This window comes from Hippocampus zosterae, chromosome 13 (assembly GCF_025434085.1).
Source record: "Hippocampus zosterae strain Florida chromosome 13, ASM2543408v3, whole genome shotgun sequence".
Classification (NCBI taxonomy): Eukaryota; Metazoa; Chordata; class Actinopteri; order Syngnathiformes; family Syngnathidae; genus Hippocampus; species Hippocampus zosterae.
This window is the reverse complement of record NC_067463.1, coordinates 15,718,319-15,737,287: the sequence shown is the minus strand read 5'-3', so window position 1 is coordinate 15,737,287 and position 18,969 is coordinate 15,718,319. Positions and strand designations below refer to the sequence as shown.

The following is an 18,969-nucleotide window of genomic DNA, read 5'->3' as shown; positions in this document are numbered from 1 at the left end:
ATTTACAGTAAGTATTTAGATAGGGGGAGATTTGATAGGGGTATTTGAGAGGGGTATTTGATTTCATCTTAAACAAAAACGCACTTTGTGCAAGATTTTAGCTCCCCAAGGACCCACAGTACATTGTGTAGATGTCATTCATTCATCTTCCAAACCGCTTGATCCTCACTAGGGTCGCGGGGGGTGCTGGAGCCTATCCCAGCTGTCTCCGGGCAGTAGGCGGGGGACACCCTGAATCGGTTGCCAGCCAATCGCAGGGCACACAGAGACGAACAACCATTCGCACTCACACTCACACCTAGGGACAATTTAGAGTGTTCAATCAGCCTGCCATGCATATTTTTGGAATGTGAGAGGAAACCAGAGCACCCGGAGAAAACCCACGCAGGCCCGGGGAGAACATGCAAACTCCACACAGGGAGGCCCGAGCTGGAATCGAACCCCTGCACTGTGAAGCCGAGGTGCTAACCACTGGACTACCGGGTATTGTATGTAATGGAAATCAATCTGGGATTTAATCTGACAAGAGAGACCATATTATTTTTATTATTATTAGTAGTAGTAGTATTAGATGGCCCGGAAACAAGCGTTGCACCTTGATATTCTACATGACATGCTGGAAATAGTCAACGTAAAAGATACCTGAAATGTTTTACCTGAGCTACGTTATTGTTTCATTCTTAGGTTGGAGGAATTAGGGAATTTCCTCATCATCTTCTGCATTAAATTATCGCTTTGAAAGCGAAAGAAATAGTCATGAGCAGTCAAAACACTGTCTCACTGCCATTTTACAAACTATAAAAACTCATTTTTGCAGCAACCGAATGAAATCCATCCATTTTCTGATCTGTTTATCGTCACAAGGGTTGCGTGGGACGCCAGTAGGCGGGGGACACCCTGAACCAATTGCTAGCCAATCGCAGGGCACACAGAGACGAACAACCATCCACGCTCACACTGACGGACAATTTTAGAGTGTTCAATCATCCTGCCACGCATGTTTTTGGAATGTGGGAGGAAACCGGAGTACCCGGAGAAAACCCACGCAGGCCCGGGGAGAATATGCAAACTACACCCAGGGAGGCCGGAGCTGGAATCAAACCCGGTACCTCTGCACTGTGAGGTCGCAGCGCTAACCGATTGAGCACTGGGCCGCGACCGAATGAAATCTTGATTTGAAGAACCCATGACTGATATTAAGACCAGTTTCATCAGAGCCAATGTTATCAACTTGCTGCACCGTATTTTGATAAACGGCACGTCTCTTAAATCCTCTTCTGTTTTAATTCATTGCGCAGAATATTCCATGCGCTTCTCCACAACGCGTTTTTGGAGGCACAATGTCAGACGACGTGTGGCTTTCCACTCCTCGCAGCCAACGTCTCTTTAGAATGTCGTGGCGGATTATATCTTGTTTCCTGTCACGCTGATGTGTTTGAAGATTAAAATTCCTGTGGTACTGAATAAATATATTTCCCAGAAATTAGTGCACAATTACTGGCACGTCAAACTTGGGCTTCACAGGTACTTAAATAAGTACCGTAATAGCCTCTCAGAAAGGGCCTTCCTCCGCAGACAGCGTTGGCAAACTCAGAAGAACCGAAGAATACATTTGGAACGGGACTGCACTTGCAATGCCAATATTGAACACTTCAGCACAGGCGAACACACGCATGAAAACACACACACACACACAAATTTCCAACTGCAAGAAAACATGTTTTTCACTTTAGTGTACTTCTGGCGTCTCATAAGAAACTTGGCTTTCACTGAATGTTTCACTTTGCGGTGAGTGTGGAGAAGTGAAAGGTCGCTCCTCAAATCTGCAAAGCCGAGTGGAAGCATTCGTATCATGCTGCAGTAATTTATTCAGTCATTTTAGGATCACTCCAGATTTAAATCCTGTATTTTTCCCTCTGTTTGTTGTTTTGTATTGGCCAGAATGTTTGTGATCATTCAACCTGAGTTCTTCCTCCAGTGAACCAATGTTTCCATTCTTGGTCTGTACTTGGTTTGTGGCATCCGCAATCCAACTCTTGGAATCTTCTATTACCGACTGAGCCTGTTAGCATTTAGCTCAACATGCTGTAGTTACATGTTGGATGTGGTGAGATGTCAAAAGCCACATCTCACGCGCTTTTCAGAGGACACTATGTAAGCAAATGCTTCGGGAAGTCTGGTCATGATTTGTATCGGAATAGTGAAAAAGGCAACGGTCATTCATTTGTAACTATAAAAGCATCACCCCAAGTGTGTTTGTTGGGTTTTAGGTCAGGATTCATGTATCTTCCACACCAAACTCATTCAAACATTCGTTTATGGGCCACCATGCACAGCCATGATGAAACGTAAAACAATTGTTCCTCAGGTGGAATCACACAAGTCCAAAATGAAAGGATCAAGCCCTGTGACAACAAGTCCCTTCACATTGTCTTATTTTAAGTGATGCCTTGGTAACCTGACAATAATCACATGGTTGCCTTCCCCGAACACCCTTTGTTGAAAATGTTTGAAACATTTTATGTGTCAGGGGTCCAGTTCCTACAACTGCTCAATGGCCCATGAGCTCGTTTTCAATAAGCTCCCAATTCCAAGTCGCAGTACGCGCTAGTTGGTCTCCATCTGGATGGCCAGGTGCTTGTAAAGTTCAAACAAACAAGGACCACCTGTCCTCCCCATGCAGACAGAGAACCGCGATCACAAACACAATGCCTCATTTGTGGTTTTCTTTCCTTTGCTCTTTGACAAAATCCAAAGGAAATGTTCACATTCCTCACACTCACACCTAAGGGACAATTTTTAGAGTGTTCAATCAGCCTGCCATGCATGTTTTTTTGGAATGTGGGAGGAAACCGCAGCACCCGGAGAAAACCCACGCAGGCCCGGGGAGAACATGCAAACTCCACACAGGGAGGCCGGAGGTGGAATCGAACCCGGTACCTCTGCACTGTGAAGCCGACGTGCTAACCACTGGACTACCGGGCCGCCTGAATGAATAATATAATATATATATATACTGTATATACATTTTTAAATTTTTTTTTCAGACGAATATGTACAACATGCATCACAGAACATGATGGAAGTCAGCGTCCTATCTGCATGATTTGTCATGCCAAGTTGAGCAACTCTTGTCTCTCACCGGCAAAACTGAAGGAACACTTCTTGAATCCTTTCATTCATTCATCTTCCTAACCGCTTGATCCTCACTAGGGTCGCGGGGGGTGCTGGAGCCCATCCCAGCCGAATCCGATTTTTATTTTTCAGTAAGGGTTCGGTGAATGTGCATATGAATTGGTTGGGTTCGGTACCCCTCACAAGGTTAAGAACCACTGTCCTAAGGAGACCGAATGCAGGCAGACGCCGAAGAGAGTAAGTCGAGTCACTTAGCAGAGACGCCCACCCCGAGACTATAATACGTCAACGTCCTCCCCAACCTTCACACACTTCAACTGAACACCACGTGTACGACATCGACTCTTAAAAAATCTGTAAAAACAGTGGATGTATCCGAGGGGAAGCATTTCTTTCATTGCAAATTGGATTATTGCTACTTTTGTTATCAATGTTGGACTGCAACGGACAACCAAATCGTGAAGTGGTGAGTTATATGATACTGACTACAATTTTTTTTATTTTTTATTTTTGCCTCGCATTCATTTTAAATTAGACTTTCCGACTAAGAGATACATACCGGTACTTAATCGTTTAAGGAACCAATCATTTGTATTGCCAACACTAACAACACTTTTAACCAATCTCTGGTCAATATGTAGTGCAAAGGTGTTTCTTGAAAACGCAGAAAAACATTAGCAAATCCAATTAAATTAATTTATGGAGCGGGTTTTCATCATGTAAAGCATGCGTGCTCGGAGCTTTCTGTGTCCTGCACGTTTTTATTTTTTTAATTTTGGTTGAGTTTTGTCTTGTTTTTGTTCTAGCTTCCTCCCATATTCCAAACTCGTGCATGTTAGTTACAGTGAAGACTCTAAATTGTCAATAATTGTAAATGTAAGGATAAAGGTTCTATTTGTCTAAAAATGGTCTGCAATTGGCTGGTAATTAGTTCAGGATTTACACTGCCTCTCTTCCAAAGTTAGCAAAAAGGCTATAGAAAAATGAATCGATGAATGGATGGAAAATCCTCATGTCTTAAAAAAAAGAAACGGCAGTGACATGGAAGAATGTGAACATTCATTAACAGTTATGCAACAGATTTGGAGAAGCAAGATATTCCACATCCATAGCCTTATTTAAGAGTATCGTTTGATGCTGTTTGCCCTTCAACAATGATTTGTGATGAATGTGTTTTGTCTTGTGCCATCTTCAAAATTAACATCTTTGGACGTTCAAAAATGTGTAATCCTATAGGTAAATGTTTTTTCTCCCCCCAGTTGTTATCATAAGCTAATTTGGCCGTTTTGTTTCTCTTTTGACAATGTTCAGAAAGCTATGGGAACAAGTTTTGACTGCATAAAAGTTGAAGAAATGTTAGCTAGCTTTTAAACAATATACAGTACATCCATCTATCCATCCATTATCTGATCTGCTATCCAATGTAATTATTTTTTTTTGTTATTCATGTCACTTCTACTCTCTATAAGTTATAGCGGAAGTCATGGCCCACAAGAGCATCAGCGTTGAGTCATGCTAGCTTTGCACCACTCCAACTCTTCATCCTCGTCACTCATCCCTCGTTCGTCAAATGGCAGCAGAGGGGAAGCGGTGTCCGGGGTGGCCCTTGAGATGTCGCAGCGGGGAAACCTGACCGCCAGCGCTGTCATGGTGGTGGTGTTGCCCATGACTTTGGGTATCGTGTCCAACATCGTGGCCCTGTTCATCTTGGCCAACGCCTACTGGCTCCAGCGACGGCGCTCCAAAGCCACATTCCTCCTCTATGCTACCTCGCTGGTAGTAACGGACTTCATGGGCCACGTGATCCCCGGCGCCCTGGTTCTGAGACTCTACCTCTCTGGAGACGTGCGGCCGGAGGACTCCAGCGCTTCTGACGGCATGTGCCAGTTCCTGGGAGGAAGCATGGTGTTTTTCGGCCTGTGCCCGCTCTTCCTAGGTTGCGCCATGGCTGCGGAGCGTTGTCTGGGCGTCACCAAGCCCCTCCTGCACTCCTCCCTGGTCACAAGCACCCGCACTAAAATGTGCCTGTGTGCGATTTGGCTGGCCGCTCTGTGTGTGGCCTTGCTGCCTTGCTTGCAGCTGGGCTCGTACACCTATCAGGACCCGGGCACCTGGTGCTTTATTCAAGTCCTCAGTGATATTCACGAGGCGGACGTGGCATTTGTGCTGCTTTTCTCTGGGCTAGGCCTGAGCTCCCTGGCTGCGGCAGTGGTGTGTAACACCATCAGTGGACTGACGCTGGTGCTCGCGAGGATCAGGAGGAAACCTGGGTCGCATCATTCGGCCAAGTCGCATGACATCGAGATGGTGGTGCAGCTGGTGGGGATCACGGTCACTTCGTGCATTTGCTGGTGCCCCCTGCTGGTGAGTATTAGCAAGTACGACAACATGGTGTGAACTTGAGCTGTGAATTTTCAACCACTGTGCGGTGGTGGCACATCAGTGTGCTTTGAAGAGGTGTTCTGTGAAAAGTGACAAAATGTCAGTTATTATGCCAACCTTTTTTTTCTAAATTATTTTCCAGTTAACAATTGTTCATGCTTACCACATATAGTTACAGGCAAAACAATCACATGCTCATCCAGTAGATGACAGAAGGGACATGATTAAGCTGTATATCCACACCTTGTGAATCCTTTTACCGAGTGGTGCGCTGTGAGATTTTTCCTGATGTGATATATGTGCCTTGGCTCAATAAAGGTTGGGAAACATTGGACTTGAATACCGTAGGCTGCAGTATTTGAGCTTTTCGAGCAGTTTTCAGGATGTGTTTTGTTTTCCAAAGCAGTCGTTTTACATATATAGTGGATTTGTATATCATACGGCAGCAAGACAACGACATTTATTATTGTTTCATTCCATTGAGATTCAAGATAGCCGCATTCTGGCCATTGCTCAAGGGTGGTCAAGACCTTCCGTTTACCTCGCCACGATATTGTCAAGAAAATGAGATTCAGTACAAGAGTTGACTCAAAGAAGTGGATGGATGGATGGATGGATAGAAAGCAACAAATCTGCTATTGTGTGTAATTTGGAAAGGAAATGAAATGCATTGCACTGACAGCGGTTTTTGTTGTACACTGTCCTGTATTTAGCCATACGAGTGAATATAAAGTAAACATTGTTTATTCTTACCCATTGATTGTGTCATTCCAAATTGTGCGTCATCATTTTGGAAAGGCCAAACGTTCGGTACAACTTTTGTGAAAGCTAAACTGCAACTATTGTAAAAGCTAAATGTATAGCGTTAGCATGCATTTGGTATCGCCCTAACATATAAACGTGAAGAGAATAACTTTGTTTTTATAGTCTTAAGATTTTGTCACAACCTAAGTAAAACTAAATCAACAGAATCATCTGACATGTGCTATCAAGTGTATGTCCGCGATTGTAAGGCTTTTGGAGATCTTAGACTTCCGAATGCCGCGTTGATAGTGCACACAAATGCAACCATTCATCCATTTTCTGATCCTCTTTATCCTCACGAGGGTCGTGGGCGTGCTGGAGCCTATCCCAGCCGTCTTGGGCCAGTAGGCGGCGTACACCCTGAACTGGTTGGCAGCCAATCGCAGTGATTACATAAATAAGATCTATTGAGAAGGGGTTCCCAAAATATCTCTTCACAAACAACATTAAGCAGTAGTTAGTAGGTTGATATTTGGTATAATTTCACCTGCACTCTGCTGTCAGATGTTGAACCAACTTTTAGCCCATCTTTAATGTGGTACATATTAACTTGCCAAACAAACAGCACATGTTTCATACCTGCAGATCATTGGCCTGATGACCGCGATCCGCTCCTACACAGGATCCATTGGAGAGGACCTTCCCAACTACAAAATACTACTGGTGATGGGTGTGAGACTGGCCACATGGAACCAGATCCTGGACCCATGGGTCTACATTCTACTGCGCCGAACCGTCTTACGGAAAATCTACCTCATTGCAAAGTGCCAAGCGGGTCTGGGGGGTAATTTATTCGGGTGTTTAGACTCTACATCTCCTACCGAGTCTGAGAAGAATGAAGTGAATCAAGCCTAAACTGGGACGACTGTGTCAAACATATTTTCAAAAAGCCTACGAACTAAATACATTTGATAAAAGAATATGGCGATGGAAGAGCGACTTGCATGAGCACAATGCGGCATTTCTGGGCTGGACCACTTCAGAAATATTACCGTAATTATGAGAGAATGTGTAACCCGTGTCTTTTTCATTGTTACATGGGTTTCTGACCTTTGAAATGGAAGCTAGCTGACTGCTATGATTTGGCACCAAACTTGATCAACCTCCCAATTTAAGTCGGCAATGCTTCATGCATAGTTCTCATTAGGACAGCAGAATGTAAATGTGATGCAAAATCAGAGTGCTTCATTTGGAAGAAGATGGTTTTCTTTCTCCACCAGAGGAAGTTTGACAGTAAAGGCCAACACATTTTACATTTCTTGGGCGTCAACTCAACTCAACTGTATTTATAGAGCACTTTCAAACAGCCAATGTCAGAATGTAAAGGAAGCTTCGGAGAGGACGCGACAACAAAATATTCACGCTTCACATGATGTGAGAACATTTTGATATTCTTAATAGCTACCCCTCAAATTACTGAGGATGTGCAGTTAAAAAAAATGAGTAAAGCAAATGACTCTTTCTTGCAATTACTTTTGACGAATAATTGCCCCAGAATTGTATGAGTCATTGTATTTGGCAATTACAATGAGCATAATGTAACTGTGTCTTTTGGGCCAGCACTTCTCCTTTTACAACATTTTGTGGATACTGGCTAAATTGTGTCTGGATCTGGATCACATGATGGCAACCACACAAAGTACTGTATAAATATCAGAAAAAAAATTGGAGCTCAAACATATCTAAGTTTGTGTGTGCAAATTGGTAATGTGATGTGCCTCATTACAAATTGGTGGAAACCATGACGGTTGTGCCCTCTCGACTAAAGATCCAAACTTATTTGAGTAACTGGGTAAAAACTGATCTCACGGTGGGGGGAGAAAAAGTAGATAAAAGTCTACTTGCACCATCCGCATATACATTTGTGTCTTTAGAGGAACTGATTTTTTTTTTAAGAATTTAACATATTTGTGGATCATCTTAATTGCATTTGATTCATGTTTTTTTTTTCCGGTAACCAACAAAAGCTTAACCAAATACTTGATCACTTGTGGATCTGAGGCTCCTCAAACCGTCATGCGTCTAAAACACTCACCATGACATCACAAGAGTGCACAAACACACGCACGCATTGGTCATGCTTTGCTTCAACATTCCTCACTTAGATGAAATTGAATTTGTGGCCTAAGTCAAATGGCGGGACGCAACGGCTCACTAATGACTGACCCTCATCATCGGACTTCTCGGTCAGTCCCCTTTCATGTGGACTATTGTGGTTCATTTCTGTTCCATCAGAGAATGAATATCCCTACAGAATGAATTTCACTACTTAACATGAACTTACTAAGACATCCTATGGTAGTATTTCTGGCATTAAAAACACATCCTCTTGTCAAACTTGTGAATCTAACTGCTAATTTGTGAGGAAAATAGAGCAGCGTGAGGTTGCAGTCGCTTGATTTCCACGAGTCATAGTCACGCACAGATGATGTGATAACCAAACGACTGTAGATTAATCATTGTGATTATTTAAACTGTTGTTTGATCATAAACCATGGTTCTAGTGTATAATACTGCATATTTGGCTCTTGAGCAACTCACGACCTGAGCCTGCATGCTGCGGATAAGGAACTGCAGAACAGTGTTGGATCATTAACTTAGCGTCGGAGCATCTGCCTCCTGCTCCAAGTGAAGCAAGACGACAGAACAAAACGAAAAGAGCAATGCTGCCTCCATAAAATAAAACAAGCTTAACAATGACGAATAAAGCTCAATGACTAATACATGTGGATGGTATCTTTTGAGTGACTTTGCATGCATTTTTTTTTCCAAAGATGCACACCACCTGTTTGACACGAAATACACCTTTGAATTTCATTCAATCTAACAGAATATAACACACATACAGTACATACAGATAAACATTTGATTACATAGAGGCACATTGAGGGGCAAGAGAGCAGGGCCGGCTGCGAATAGTGAAAATCCTCATCAAATTCACAATATTCATCTACTGGCAGAGTTATCACAAATTGTTTGGATGTCATTGCATTGTACAAGTGTACTTCATTAGGTTGCGTGCGTGCGTATGATGCAATACCGTGAAATATGAAGCTTCTCTCAATTTGCATGCCGGTGAAGTGTGCTCGAGCGGTTTTCTGACATGCTGATTAATGCAAAAATGTACCTGTATGAATGGAAGATTTTTTTTATTATAATCTATTATTAAATATTACATACAAATTATACAGTGCATTGTCACAATACATTTGTCAGTTCTATACAGCAGGAAGTTACTTTATGCGGCTCCACCCGACAAGGAAGAAAAAAAAAAATAGCGAATGAAGCCATGAGCAGAAGCCAATGAATCAACAACAATCTCCTTGATTCTTCTGGCAGATGTAGATTGGGTGATTCTACCTTCCTCACTGGTCAACGAATTCAGTGGTGAAAGTGGAATAATTAGGCTAGGAATTATCTCAGCGTGACCAACGCCGCCTTTAAGCACTCATACCGATCGGTAGCTCAGCTCTCCATCATCGTCACCCCACATACGTGACTTCGAAAAATCTCATGTCAACTGTAGGGAGAATCTATTACAAGTGGTAAAACCGCTTCACATTTCGTGCTCACCGTGTTGACGTGCACAGTGTGTCCATTTCCCTAAACCTTAAGGGGCTTAATCATAATAAAGACTTTTTATTGGTAGGCCATACCAGTGCGGTTAATTAAACCATGTGGGAGTGGTGAATATACGGGTGAATGTTAAAAGGCAGAGCGGCATGGAGAAAGCATCGACGTGGGACGAGACATCTCCCATCTTCAGTTAGACAACTTTTGTTTTTGACTGATTGGCATGCACATGTGGGCGATCACACGTGTCCCTTGGAGACTCCAATAGAAAAGCCTGACGTCTCTTTGCAAGAAAGAAAAATTCAGACTTCTTCACATTCAAGCAAGGCACCAAGGCAAAACAGGAAGATAGGGTGTGAACTTCTTCCCCTTTTTGCCTCATCTCTCGAGCCAACACACTCACTTTTTTTTTAATTGCAGTGTCTATTTGGAGAAGGAGGGGACGGTGGCGATGAAATCCATTTCCAGGAGACAAAAGGTGTACTCGCTTCTCTCGCTTCCTGCTGTTCCTCCTCCCAGTGCGTGCTCCCCTTTACCACCAGGTGAAGAAAGGTCTTCTACTCTGGAAGCTCTGCGTGTACGACTCACTATTGGCTCTCTGGGGGGCTCTGGCAGTTTCGACAATCACTGGGGGCATCTGGACCAACTGCAGGGGTGTTTTGTCATCCTTTAGGGCTTGGCACAGGTTCAGAATCTTTAAATAAAGAAAGGGTGGAGATGAAAATCAAAGTCATGGAGTCACCCGCCCAACCTAATGAAAACTTCACGACATGTTGAATATTTAACACGTTGGGCATATTGTGTGCTTGGAGGCTGATTCTAGTGTGCAGCTAATGTAAGCAGAATTATATTGGCTCTGGGTCCCTTGACAGATTAATATTAAGCGGTGTGTGTAAAAGTATAATCCGGCCTTCTGTGATGCAGTGACAAGGTAATGCTGACAACTGACCTGCCCCCTCATGACAGCGACCTGCCTGTGAAACTGTCCTCTGTCAAAACCAGGGTCTTTCTGCGGGACAACATGCACATGTGAAATATAAAACATTCCCGTGTATGCGGACACAGAGCAGTGTGCGCTTGTCCCCATTATCAGTCAGGTTGCTCCTGGCATCACAGGGCCGTGGGAGCAAAGTCCGGTATCATTCATTCACACTGTACTTTGAATGTACCTTGAATAGTTCATAGAGGTCCTCTTCGAGATCTTTGATGAAATTTGGGTCAGAGAGCTTTGGTAGGACTAGCTCTCGAATTTCCTGGGAGAAAGGAACTTTGGCCTGGGAGAGCCATGCCCAGTAGAAAGGATCTAGATATGAAACAAAGTAGGTTCGTGACAGTCAGTCGACCCATCTTGATTTCTCTAGAGCTGTCTGAGGATGAGTGGAAGTGGTAACGTGATCTTACATGCTCTCCAGGAGTCAGGATGTTTGAGAGGGAAGGCTAGACCATTGTCTATGGCTGCCAGCTTAATTACTGGGTCCTTCACTACAACCCAGTCTGTGTCCTGTCGCGATGGTTTGGGTGGCGATTCAGGTGGACAGACGACACAGAAATGACAATTCGACATTGATAAAAACATTCCAGGGGGAAGACCGTGTGTGGTGCTCTCACCCGGTTCCCCACAGCGTCCATAGGGCAGTCGTACTTGAGAAGCCAGTTGTCATTTCCCCTGTCTAAAACGGAACAGAAGAAAAACTAATCTTGTGACGATGAGTCTGTCACTGACCACGCCGTGTGTGACCACGATGACTACACGGACACAAGCTGAGCCGGGTGACTCGACGACATACCTGTGTTCCTGATAATGTAATCGAGGACTACGAGGCGTTCGAACTGCAGCTGAAGCTGACGGTTGGTGTTCTCCGGTAGAGGCTCGGCTTCAAACCTACGAAGCCAAAAGTCTGCATCCTTGTATCCGTCCACAAAGAGCTGGAAGGAGCCAACCTGGAGGAACAACAACACAAGTCCATTCATAGTTTATCATGTTGTAGTCACATAAGGAAGGGGGTGGGGGGACTAAAATAAGAAGTGCACCAGTTTACCTTAGGAGGAAGTCCAATCCTATGGAAGCGCTGACCCACTTTTGGTACCTTCTCCAAGGCGAGTCTTTTACCTCGAGACTTCACCCTGTCTATGGCACTGTAGTTGAATGTTTCACTCGCCAAGTATACCACCTACAACGGGCCACACGGATGAGCAGCTATCTCTTGACTTCGGTCAATACGACATTTATCACAAATGTGTACGCATGTCTACCTTGGTCCTCGGAACGATATTGAGCTCCAGTTTCTGATCCACCAGACTAGCACCGGCCTCTGAGAGGTAGCCCTGGTTGAGAACTAAGCAGTCGCGACCAAAACAGCAGGGACAGCACAGTTTCTGGAGCCACTTTGTCCATTTGGGGTTAAGCTGGCCATAGGGCTCTTCATTCTTAGGTTTGAACACACCGATGATTTTCTGAAAAGGGGGAGGAAAATGAAAAGATAGAATTCGCATACTTAAGGACAATATTTCACAGTGAATAGTTAATTCATTTATATGAGGTACTTACAGTATATCCCGTGGAACATTTCTGTTAAAATGTCATCCAATTTGAAATTCAACTGAAATTTCCAGGAAATCTCAATTCACACGAAACTCGAGACCACCAGCAAACATGACATCATGCGACAAATCTCACACAAAAGAAGGACCTCCCACAAACAAAAGACAAGATCTCATAGAGAGTACATACAAAGGGAGTTCTGTGATGTAAGCTGACATAAACAGACATGAAGACTCGGGGCATATCGTGTTTGTTAGTTTTTTTTGGGGTGGGGGGTGGCGATGCATAAGTAATGCTTATGTTGATGTTATGCTTCACGAGCTGTGTGACAAGTAATTACGCAACTGTTGATGATTCAATGTTGCCATCGCTCACTAAGCTGAGCTAGCACAGTGAAGTTGAGGCAACTGCTAATGTTAGAATTTGAGAATGTATTCAATCGTTGCTGTTTTGGCAATATACATGCTGGCTATCTTATTTGTTCCTTAGTTGGAATAATGTTTTTATTTGTGATGGTGAGTTCATTGACCTGTTGTACGATGATGAACAGTTTCCCAAACTTTATAGAGTCAAGACACTCATTTACCTGTGAAAAATCACATGGCACACCACCAAACCAAAATGTCAAACAATTTGAATAATGAAATAATGTTGTTACTAACTGACTTACTCCACGTGAAACGTGGGCCTTTTTAATTGAACAAAGCGATATAATCGCAGGAGGCCATGACTTACTTCCTCAAGTGCATGTCTGGCAACAGGTGAATATAGTACATAGGTTTATTTTACATTTTGCCATCTAAGCAAAGTAAATGTATTTGGTTTGCCTGTCGTTTCCACCAGAACCTCTGATGCTCTTTCACGGCACCCCGGTAGAAAGTGCTGTTGTAACCAACACACTGCTGAAACATCCAACATGGACATAGGAGAATTACATCCAAGAGAGCAGGCACATGACTACTAAGCGCTTTGGTGAGTGAGTAAAGAAACCGTGCGTACACTGGGTTTGGGGGATAAAAATCCTAGACATTCAATGGAGAGGATTTGTTACTCTGGCGCAAGTTTAAAAAAAAGAAGTGGCACTGGACCTAAAATATAATATCTTACATTGGAAACGATGCTAAACACAAATAGGTCCGGCGAACACGTGCTTCTCACTCAGGATTTCGATCACAGATGCACATGCAGTCTATGGAGGAATGGCACACTTGGGCTGTGCAACACATTTACAGGTCAGCTCCAGCGGAGCACATCAAAGGTGAATGCCGCTGAACGTGTATGATTGGGAAATTAAACACAATTTTGTTGCGTAGACTTGAGGAAAAGCGTCGCCATTGGTCCAATGAAACAATTCCTAGCCAACTCAAGCAATGAGAGTTGGTGCAGCAATTCACAACCGATAACATGCATGGGACTTTGTTCTATGCTCAGAAAAAAAAAGAAAAGAAACCCCCCAGGATTGCAACGAGACAATATCGTAACAACCCTATGAGTCTGGTGAAATGACTCGAATGCCATTGTTCTTTATCTACTTTAGTTGAACAACTGTAAAGCCAGACCACCGATGAAGGCCTCATAAGTAGGTCTTTAGCGGGCTCACAAACACAATAAATGTTGATTTCATTTAAAGGTATGATCCAAAGCTACTCCGTTTAGTAAAGTAAATGCCTGAGTGACTTCCCCAATGACACATTTCAATTGCAAGTCACTGTGTATAGTACACCACAACATATATTAAGATATTAAACTATTGAACTGACAGTATTTAAAATGGTTTGCTTGTTGAAGTATTTGTCATGTCATGTCATCACATGGTAGAGAAAGGCCTCCAAGAAGAAACAACTACCGGTATGTGAAAAGAAGTCCTCATAACATTCCCTCTAACACTTCCTTAAAATGAGCTCTCCAACGAGAAGCTGTGGCTTGGACGTCCTTCATCTTACCCCGTGTGAGTCTTTGACAAAATAGCTGCCACTGGATCCTTGGTAGATCCTCTCTGGGTAGATCCCCTCCTCAATGGCTCGCTCGGCCTTGCGAATAATCTCTCTGAACTCAGGATCCTCCGGGAATTCGTTCCGGTGCGGTTCCCGCGGCGAGGTCCCGCGGTCCCGGTCCAGGAGAGGCTGTCTCTCCCGACTGCGACTCGGACTGCCGGCAGGGATGCGCACCACAGATCCCGGCGTCCCTCCAAAGGCGCCCCGCGGGCTGGTGGGTTCTGTCGGACCGTAGCTGAAATCATTTGAGTCACGGAGCGGAGAGACAAGCGGACTCGTCTCGTCCATGATTCTGGAGGTTGGCGAGAAGTTCGTGGAGTTCGTTGTACGGAGAAGAAGCCGGAAAGTCGAAAAAGACTGAGAAATAAAGTATCACAGTCTTTGGTTGCTTGGAGGTGAGGTAGCTAACTAGGAAGCTGGAAAAAAAAGAGTAAGAAAGAAAATCAGATGACTGTCAGCTTCCGGGAAAGGGCGGAACCTGTTGGGTATTTTGATAATCAACCAATCAGCGATCAAATTATTTTGTCAATCATCTACTCTCTCAGTATGATTGGGCAGAGTCAACTCACCCACGGAAGACACGTGAGAGCGTAAAAATATGTCGTTAATTAACTCCAAAATAAAAACGCTTTCGATAAAAATGTGAGAAAAATGCGTACCGAAAGTACACGGGCTTTGTAAACACAAAGCTTTGAAGTAATTTTATAATGATAAGGATTGTAAAACATTTTCTACATAACCTCACATTTTCAGCGCTATATTACCGCACTTTGTAGAAAACGTCTCACTTGCAAATATTGAACATACCGTAATCAAATTAAATGTGTTTATTTTGGTTTTCGCGTGTGACATCCGTTTTCTGTTTTTTGAAATTTCGGCCTACTGAACATGACATTCAGCCAACTGTTTTAACCAAGTATACAGTCATTTATAGTATACAAAGTAGTTCCACAACGCAAACGAGTTTGTTTTCTGCTCTGTGGGCATGTGGACGTGCGACTGTGCGCATCCTCCATCCTCCTTCTGACTCCTCCTCCTCTTCTACGAGCACAGCTCGCTTCCTGATTGGTCACAGTCGACAGGAATCCAACGTAGAGAAGAGAGAGCTGTCAAATTCAGGCAAGACACGAGCGTCTTTTGGAACTTCATTAGGCGAATTCATTACTTATCTGCAACCATCTGCACGTGTGCAGCCACCCCAGGATAATCCTGTGCTCGCTGCTGCAGCATTTCAAGAGGAGTCACTTGATCCAAAGTTTCCGGAAATATAGCACAGAGGACATCGGCATAGGGATGGCTGCGTACAAACTCGTGCTAATCCGCCACGGAGAGAGCTGCTGGAACCAGGAAAACCGCTTTTGCGGATGGTTCGACGCGGATTTGAGCGAGACGGGAGAGCAGGAGGCCAAGAGAGGAGGGCAGGCCTTGAAAGGTGCAGTCATGTCACTCGTCCTAATCGGCCATTCTGTCGGCCATTGGATTACAGCACTGCAAGGTTGTCCTTATGTAACTGGGCCGGATGGGGCGAATAGGTTATGAGCCCAGAGCGTTGGAAGAGAGTGGTATACAGTGGATGGTTATTGAATATGTCTGTAGACAAATTACGTTTCATGCAATTTTACAGAAAGAAGCATCTATGCAATATCTTACGACTCACTTTGCCAAATCAAACATCCATCCATTCTCTATACCGCCTGCCCTCAGTCGTGTCACGGTTATTTTGGAGCCTCCCAAATGACTATGGAGGGAATGCCTGGGTACACCATCCAATTGCAGTTTGATAAATCATTGCTTTGCATCATGATATACAGTGTCTGTACATATTTCACACTCGCTAATGTATGCTGACTATTTAAACTGTGTAAATACTAGGCGTGTAGCAAAAATAAATACATTTTGAATCTGAAAATTGCTTTTTATTTAAAAGATGTGAGTACATCAAATGCAAAGAGTTGCCTTTGGTTAAGAGAGCATGGGTCTTGGATTACCAAACCAATGTATGACTTCAAAACATTTGTATGGGTAGAGGCACTGCAAAACCCCAAAAACTGTACACATCTTTGTATAAGAAAAACATGTACTGAAACCGATTGTTGTCTTTGTCTCTATCTCTCCTCAGATGCTGGCTACGAGTTTGATATTTGCTACACTTCTGTTCTGAAACGGGCCGTGCGCACTCTGTGGTTTGTTCTGGACAGCATCGACCAGATGTGGCTGCCAGTGCACAGGACGTGGCGCCTCAACGAGCGCCACTATGGTGGTCTAACTGGCCTGAACAAGGCTGAAACGGCAGCTAAACACGGAGAAGCCCAAGTCAAGATTTGGAGGCGCTCTTTTGACATCCCTCCCCCACCCATGGATGAGGGCCATGACTTCTATCAGACCATAAGCAAGGTTACTCTGGAAGAGACCGTTTAATTAGCCTTTTTTGTGTAGCGATCTTAAAAACACCCACAGTAGAGCCGTAAGAGAAACTCGAGCAATACGCCACCTTTGCTTTTTGCATGACATCAGTGCCAGTGTCTGGTGTGACATAAAATACTGTAAAATTCGGTCTATTGATCATACTGGTTTTTCAGAAGCACCTAGTAAATAAAATGTTTGAAATTAACTTTTTTTCCACAAATGGCGGAAGGTGGAATATTGGAAAAAGCACTTATTTGACAGAACAACAAATAAAATGTGGCCAAATCAAGGCTTAAACAGGTTGTGTAACTGACATGTTGATTCGTGCCATATGACTATAAAGTAATAAACTGCATAGAAGTATTTCCTTTGTTGTAGGACCGACGTTATGCTGATCTGACAGAAGACCAGCTTCCAACTTGTGAGAGTCTGAAAGACACCATTGCTCGAGCTCTTCCTTTTTGGAATGATGAAATAGCTCCACAGATCAAAGAAGGGAAGCGGGTGCTGATTGCTGCCCATGGCAACAGTCTCCGAGGCATTGTCAAGCACCTTGAGGGTAAGTATGTGTGAGAGCTTTGTGCAGACAATGACTCAATTCATAAATGAATAAGGTTCTCAAAAATAATTTGTTCTTTCCACTTTCCCCCAACTTCTCTGCAAATGTCCAGTTTAGACATACTCTGTGCAATTCAATTTTGGGCTAAAATATGTAAATGAGCGTGAAACCAAAGAGCAACTTGTTGCTAGATGCACTGGTGCAAGCACAGTGGCCAAAATGATAATCATAAAACAGCTAAATAAATGGCCCAGTATGCCTGAATGTTAGTCACAGAGTGTCGAGTAAGGCTTTTGTACTTTGAGTGCAGTTGGTGAGTTCAATAACAAATGATGCTGCTAGGTTGTAAGCTCTACTTGTTATCATGTTGCAGGTATGTCTGAGGAGGCCATCATGGAGCTGAACCTTCCTACAGGTATTCCCGTTGTGTACGAGTTGGACAAAAATCTGAAGCCCATAGGACCCATGCAGTTTCTGGGAGATGAAGAGACTGTACAGAAAGCCATGGCTGCTGTGGCAGCTCAGGGAAAAGCAAAAAAATAAACTCTGCTCCAGTGAATGGGGTGATCGTTAGAGCAATGCCGTGCTGTTAAGTTAACAAAAAACAACAAATAAAAAAAAGCTCGTCAAAAACGAATTAGTGTTGTCACCATCACGAGCAACACACATGCAAACACCATACCATGTTTAACTCCGAGGTTTGAATATAATCATCTATATTTTTTGTCATACAAAGTTTTAGAGTATTGATATTTTGATGTATGTACTGAACAAAATGTTCATCTTAGACATTGGCTTTAACGTCCTGTTATCCCTCAGTAACACTGTTGTTGAAAGCAAGTTACCGTTAATTTACTTTGCACTTGTTCTTGCTGTGACACAGAAAATAATAAATGCACGGCACTATTACGTGTTAAAGAGCGTTTGTACTTTTTTTTCCCACCATGCCTATCACATAACCGCACAAGAACTGCCGGTTTCACATGTAGGTTCTGATGTTTTATTTAAAAAAAAAACTCCAACAATTTCCTGATAACAAACACCTCCAAAGCTGCCCAATTCTTCTTTTTATTTCATTTCACTTTTTAGAAATGTACTGATAACAGACATAATTGATAATAGCATTACAAATTCCGACAGCTGTCCTATGAAATGTGTCTATGGCATGAAAAAAAAATACTGTGCACTGAAAAACAGATGCATTAGACCCTGATGTAAAAAGCATTGATATAAAATACATTGTAATATACAAAATATATGTTCTTATGCATTGCTGTTGGGAAAGCGCTCTATGAAGATGTATTGTTATATATAAAACATATAGAATATTCAATAACTTACTGATCGTATGATAAAACAATATAAATACAAGAGTCCAAAATGGCGCAGTGAGTAAATAACATAATTGAAAAATAAACAAGTTTGATTGGTTGATTAAATGAGTTTAGAGCTAATATGATGAAAATCCAGATGATAAAATTACCCACGTGTCTGGCATCATAACTGTATGTCTGGTCTTTTTAACAAACACAAACCGGGAAAAAATGTAGACGAGTTCTAATTTATTGGCGCCA

General features: G+C 43.1%; 3 protein-coding genes and 1 long non-coding RNA gene across 6 annotated transcripts in view; 2 read left to right on the top strand and 2 right to left on the bottom strand.

The window, feature by feature from the left end:
* Positions 1-18,969, bottom strand: part of LOC127613845 (uncharacterized) — a 65,039-nt gene that overhangs the window by 4,639 nt on the left and 41,431 nt on the right. The gene's annotated exons all lie outside the window — the stretch shown is intronic.
* Positions 3,860-9,046, top strand: LOC127613777 (prostaglandin E2 receptor EP1 subtype-like). Of its 2 annotated transcripts, XR_007966313.1 has the most exons (3): positions 3,860-5,499; positions 6,907-7,641; positions 8,090-9,046. XR_007966313.1 is itself a non-coding variant. In XM_052085022.1 (2 exons), the coding sequence occupies exons 1-2, from the start codon at positions 4,648-4,650 to the stop codon at positions 7,174-7,176; spliced, it is 1,122 nt and encodes a 373-aa protein (XP_051940982.1). In that variant the 5' UTR covers positions 3,860-4,647; the 3' UTR covers positions 7,177-9,046. The 2 variants fall into 2 exon arrangements, 1 of the variants encoding a protein (XP_051940982.1); XM_052085022.1 differs by having other exon boundaries at positions 6,907-9,046.
* On the bottom strand, positions 9,454-14,905 carry pi4k2a (phosphatidylinositol 4-kinase type 2 alpha). Of its 2 annotated transcripts, XM_052084990.1 has the most exons (9): positions 14,380-14,903; positions 12,148-12,348; positions 11,934-12,065; positions 11,682-11,835; positions 11,503-11,564; positions 11,296-11,395; positions 11,064-11,197; positions 10,844-10,903; positions 9,454-10,588 (listed from the first exon to the last, which is right to left on the bottom strand). In XM_052084990.1, exons 1-9 carry the CDS (start codon positions 14,716-14,718, stop codon positions 10,427-10,429), a joined length of 1,344 nt encoding a protein of 447 aa, XP_051940950.1. In that variant the 5' UTR covers positions 14,719-14,903; the 3' UTR covers positions 9,454-10,426. The 2 variants fall into 2 exon arrangements, with proteins under 2 accessions (XP_051940950.1, XP_051940951.1); XM_052084991.1 differs by lacking the exon at positions 10,844-10,903 and having other exon boundaries at positions 14,380-14,905.
* On the top strand, positions 15,501-18,315 carry LOC127613810 (phosphoglycerate mutase 1). Its single transcript, XM_052085066.1, has 4 exons — positions 15,501-15,862; positions 16,550-16,824; positions 17,215-17,395; positions 17,769-18,315. The coding sequence occupies exons 1-4, from the start codon at positions 15,724-15,726 to the stop codon at positions 17,936-17,938; spliced, it is 765 nt and encodes a 254-aa protein (XP_051941026.1). The 5' UTR covers positions 15,501-15,723; the 3' UTR covers positions 17,939-18,315.